Raw genomic sequence first — 4588 nt, 5'->3', positions numbered from 1 at the left:
TTCTACTATTCTCGGGATATTTCTCGTGGTTTGAAAATTTGCAAAGTGTGTGTGCGGGGATAGTATGCATAGGTGGAAGGGAGCACCAGGGCCCTTTAACGTGGGCCCCGCCCACTCCGGAAAGCGTCGGCACAAGCCCCGCCCTACCTGTCCTCGCTCCGCCCCACCCGCGGCTGGGTGCAGTCACGTGATCCAACCTGCGGCGCGCAGCTCAGCGCGGTCATGGTGGCCCCAATGTATGGCTCCCCAGGCGGCCGCCTGGCCCGGGCACTGACGCGGGCGCTGGCGCTGGCCCTGGTGCTGGCCCTGCTGATCGGGCTGTTTCTGAGCTGTCTGGCGGGCGCTATCCCACCGCCGGGGAGTGGCCGGGCGCGCGATGGGCTGATCACACCCGCTTCCCGCAGCTCCTCGGTGCTCCTAGACGCCACCACCGGCCAGCTGCGCCTGGTGGACGGCCGCCACCCCGACGCCGTGGCCTGGGCCAACCTCTCCAACGCCATCCATGAGACCGGGTAAGGGTTAGTGACTCCGCGCGGGGCCAGCCGGGTGAGAGTGTGTGTGTGCGGCAGGCGTCTTGCCAGGTGACAGAGCTCCTGTCTCCGTGGGGGTTACTTGCTGCCGAGGCTGCAGCACTGCCTTCTGGACCCTGACTAGGAGGTGGCCAATGCAGCATCCCTTTCCTCGTGGGGAGCCAGTGCCTTGTCTTTGGCCAGTGGTGATAGTATTTCTGTCTCTGAGAGATCAGTTGCCCACCACTGAGGCCACAGTGCTTGCATCTGGGTCAGGTCCTTGGCTGGTGGATAATACAGTAACTTCTGTCCGCAGGGGCACAAGCTCCCTTCCCCAAACCTCAACTCCCCCGACTATGGAGGCCAGCTCCCTGCCCCCAGGCCTGAAAGGTGGCCCTCACTCCCCAGAAGACTAACTCTCACTTCTTTGGCTGTGGCTTGCTGATGTGTGCCAGCCCCTTGCCTCTCTCCTCTGTCAGCCATACTGAACTTGGATCCAGGCCAGTCTGAAAGCAGAGGGTCTCTAAGTTCACAGAGTCCCACACAGTACCCTTCCTAGGGTTCTGCTTTTTCCTTCCCTTCTCCATCCGGGTGCAGGGAGAAGGGCTAGGGCTCTGTGCTTGGCAGTCATGATCACTATCCTTATTGCTGGGACCCAGGCTGTCATTCTGATGTGTGAGTCTCACCCAACTCCTCCGCCTGTCTGGGCTCCCACTTCCCCATCTGTGGTCCAGATTTTGAGGGTGTGCTGTAGTTGGAAGGTGATGTGATGCCCTTCTCAGGCCCATGCAAGGGCTTGTGCCTGTTCAAATGCACCATTATCCTGATGTGTGGCCTGAGGGACACAGCTGGGCAAGGTGGAGGTTTGTACTCAGTGGGAGAGACAAACAGCAGCAGAAGGGAAATCAGAAGTAGCAGGGCCTGGGTCCTGGATCCTGGCTGTGTTGGGGAGATTTTAGGGAACCCTTCATGCCCCCCCTTCCTGGGCATACTCCAGTGGCCACTCCAGTAGGCATGGCCACCACTGCTACTCCCATCCATTTGCTGGCATGCATTGACTTGTGCAGGTGTTGGGGAGAAGTGGGAGGCTGAGAGCACTCCATTCTCGTGGAAAATGTGTATCAGACAGTTGGGAGATTTGGGGGAGAGATTTGCCTGAGACACAGGAGCTGGGTATGGCTCTCAGGGAGCAGAGACCACAAATTAGGCTGGCATCTATGGAAGGAACTGAAGCTTTGTGGCTGGCCACAGAGGCTGCTGAGACTCTGGCATCTGGTGACCCATTCTCTGCTGACTCACACAATGTTTTGGCCCCAGTGAGCAGAGCAGGGAGAATATGGCAAATCACTGTCTGGATGCTAGCCAGGGGAGGAGGCACAGGGTGAGCCCCCACATGGGGAGGGGGCTTTGATTTGCCCTGAGGAGCCCCCCACTGGTCTGTGTTGCTCTTGGTTATAGTAAACATGGAAGTGGAGAGAGAGCTTCCTTCACTGTGTGGCTTAGGCTTAGCCTCACTGCTATGTGATCGTGGACAAATCCCTTAACTTCTCTGAGCCTATTTCTTCACCTTCAGGTGGGGATGAAAGGGTCATGGAAATTCAGTGGGACACACAGAAAGCACTGCTGTTTATTCGCTGAAGGAAGGAATGAGTGGAAGAGAAAGGAGCACGTGTCCTTTACCTTTATTCTATAGTTGGGGAAACTGAGGCCTGGGAGAGGAATCTAGGCCTCTTTATACTTATCGCTCTCCTCTCACTATTTGGGCATGTTTTCTGTCCAGTCTCTCATTCCTTCCTCTCAGGACAAGATGCCCCTTTTCCTCTGAGTTTGCCTATACTTGGGGCTACAATGCAGGCAAAACTATATTGGGAGCCCCCATTTTACAGGTAGGCAAACCGAGGCCCTCAGAGACAGCCTTTTGAGGACTGAGGGGTAAGGTGAAAGAACAACATCTGCAATGTCCTGGCCCCCAATCTCTTTGATCTGTGAGAGGCTCTCACATTGTTTAGAGATTTGACTCCTTTATCTGTCCAGAATTGGGATTCCTCCTGCTCTCCAGTAAAATCTCCAGATTTTGCCACTGGGGATCCTGGGATTGTCAGGATGAATTCCCCCTCTCCCCACCATGCTTCCTCTTTCAGTTGCGCTATGTCTGATTTTGGACCAATACTGTGTTTCCCACACAGCTGGGAAACATTTAGGATTTGGTGGATGGAGATCAGAGATGCCCTGGGGGCAGAGCCTGTGGCAGCCTTGTTCTGGGGAAACTTCACTCTCCAACTTTCCTTTTTCTTTCTTCCATGATCTCATCCACTAGCTAGCACCTTGTCCTTGAAGCTGCTTGAAGTAAATCACCATCTAATTGAGAGAGAAAGTAAACAGAAATAATAAGGAATTAGCAAATTAGTAACCTGGGAAACATCCCAAATCCACCAACCAACAGACAAAAACCCAGCTCAGTAAAATGGATAAGTAAGGCCCAGCTGTTTCTTTGTAAAGTTGTAAGAGAAGAATGAGAAAGGGGTGAAGGCAACAGATGAGGGGGCATCCCACGTAATGGGGGGCATCCAGGGCCACACTATATGGCAGGAGGGGTTATGATAAAGAGATACTGTACCCCTGACTGTCTCACATCAATAATCTGGCTTTTTCAAATGTGGCTTTTCTCAAGATGCTCCTTGATTAGACTCTCAGATCATCTCAGAAGCATTAGAGAGTTGCCTCAAGATAAAGGCACAGTGTGGCCCACAGATTTCCCAGGAAAAAAAAGGGAAAGATTGGGGAAACAGACCCAGTGCTGCCAACTTTTAATTTGTGTCAAGCAAGTGCACAGAAACAAAACAGAACAATATGTATCGACCTCTGTCAATGTTTATTTCACAAAAGATCAGCAATTTTAGAACCAAACAAACAGAAAAGACATAATTCTCTGAATAAAGGGCAGTCTTTAATAACGACATCTAATTATAGAATATTTTCTCTTGGCCAGTGACTGAGACGGAGTTTCTATAACTTGTCATTGAGCACAGAGATGAGGGATTCTGGAGTCTGTTTGCTAAAGTCCAAGCCTTCTCATTTTGGAGACCAGAAGCTGAGGCTGGAAGACCAAGCCAGGGTGGGAGGAGGCAGAGCTTCAGGTGTAGTAGTAGAGAAATCTGGGTTTTAGGGGTCCTCAAACTTTTTAAACAGGGGGCCAGTTCACTGTCCCTCGGCCCTTTGGAGGGCGGGACTACGGCCCCAGGACGAGTCGGCTGCTCAGCAGGACAGGCAGCAGTGGCAAAAACACCCGGCGGGCCTGATAAATGTCCTAGGTGGGCTGCATGTGGCCTGTGGGCTGTAGTTTAAGGATGCCTGGTTTAAATCCCTGGTGGGCACTTACTGCAGGTAATTGTGGGCAGCTGCCTCATTTTAGTGGCGAGGATGGTGCCAACCCCGCAGGGTCATGAAAAAAATCATTACATTAGGCTTGAAGCAACAGAGGGAATTCTCAGGAGCCAGGCTTAGGGCTCCAGAGCTGAAATCCAGTAGCTTAGAGCTAAACTTCTGGGTGCTGGAAAGACTCTCAGATTGCTGCGCAATGCCACCTGTCTGGGTTTCCTAAGGACTCGGGCAAAATGAATAACACCCATGTGCTTGGAATCACCCCAGTTGCCCTTTAAATAAGGCAGCACATGTAAGGAAAGGCTGGAGCTGCTCCCTTGAATAAAGGCAGTGACCAATTCCTTGTTTGTGGTACTGTGGCCTTGGGTTGGGCAGCAGTGGTGGAGGTGAGCAAGGGGAGGGGTGGGTGAAATTGTCACTTTTCACTCATCCTTCTCCTTTCTGACTAGCTTGAAAGAAGCCACATTGCACTTCTTTTTAAAATGTATATAGGTTGGTGGCTCACACCTGTAATCCTAGCACTCTGGGAGGCTGAGGCCAGTGGATTGCCTGAGCTCAAGAGTTCAATACCAGCCTGAGCAAAATTGAGACCCTGTCTCTATAAATAGCCAGGTATTGTGCCAGGCACCTATAGTCCCAGCTACTTGGAAGGCTGAGACAGGAGGACTGCTTGAGGCCAAGAATTTTTTTTTTTTTTT

At 52.2% G+C, this 4588-nt stretch overlaps 1 protein-coding gene across 1 annotated transcript in view; it reads left to right on the top strand.

The window, feature by feature from the left end:
- The first annotated feature begins 203 nt into the window (after window positions 1-203).
- PLBD2 (phospholipase B domain containing 2) overlaps window positions 204-4588 on the top strand; it is a 26233-nt gene continuing 21848 nt past the window's right edge. Inside the window, exon 1 of the mRNA XM_003789954.3 lies at window positions 204-512. Within this exon, the coding sequence (XP_003790002.1) occupies window positions 223-512 (290 nt within the window). The 5' untranslated portion in view covers window positions 204-222. The remainder of the gene's footprint in view (window positions 513-4588) is intronic.

The sequence above is a fragment of the Otolemur garnettii genome, unplaced genomic scaffold (assembly GCF_000181295.1).
Source record: "Otolemur garnettii isolate 467f Iridium unplaced genomic scaffold, OtoGar3 scaffold00038, whole genome shotgun sequence".
Classification (NCBI taxonomy): domain Eukaryota; kingdom Metazoa; phylum Chordata; class Mammalia; order Primates; family Galagidae; genus Otolemur; species Otolemur garnettii.
The sequence above is the reverse complement of the archived record's forward strand: the minus strand, read 5'-3'. Positions and strand labels throughout refer to the sequence as shown.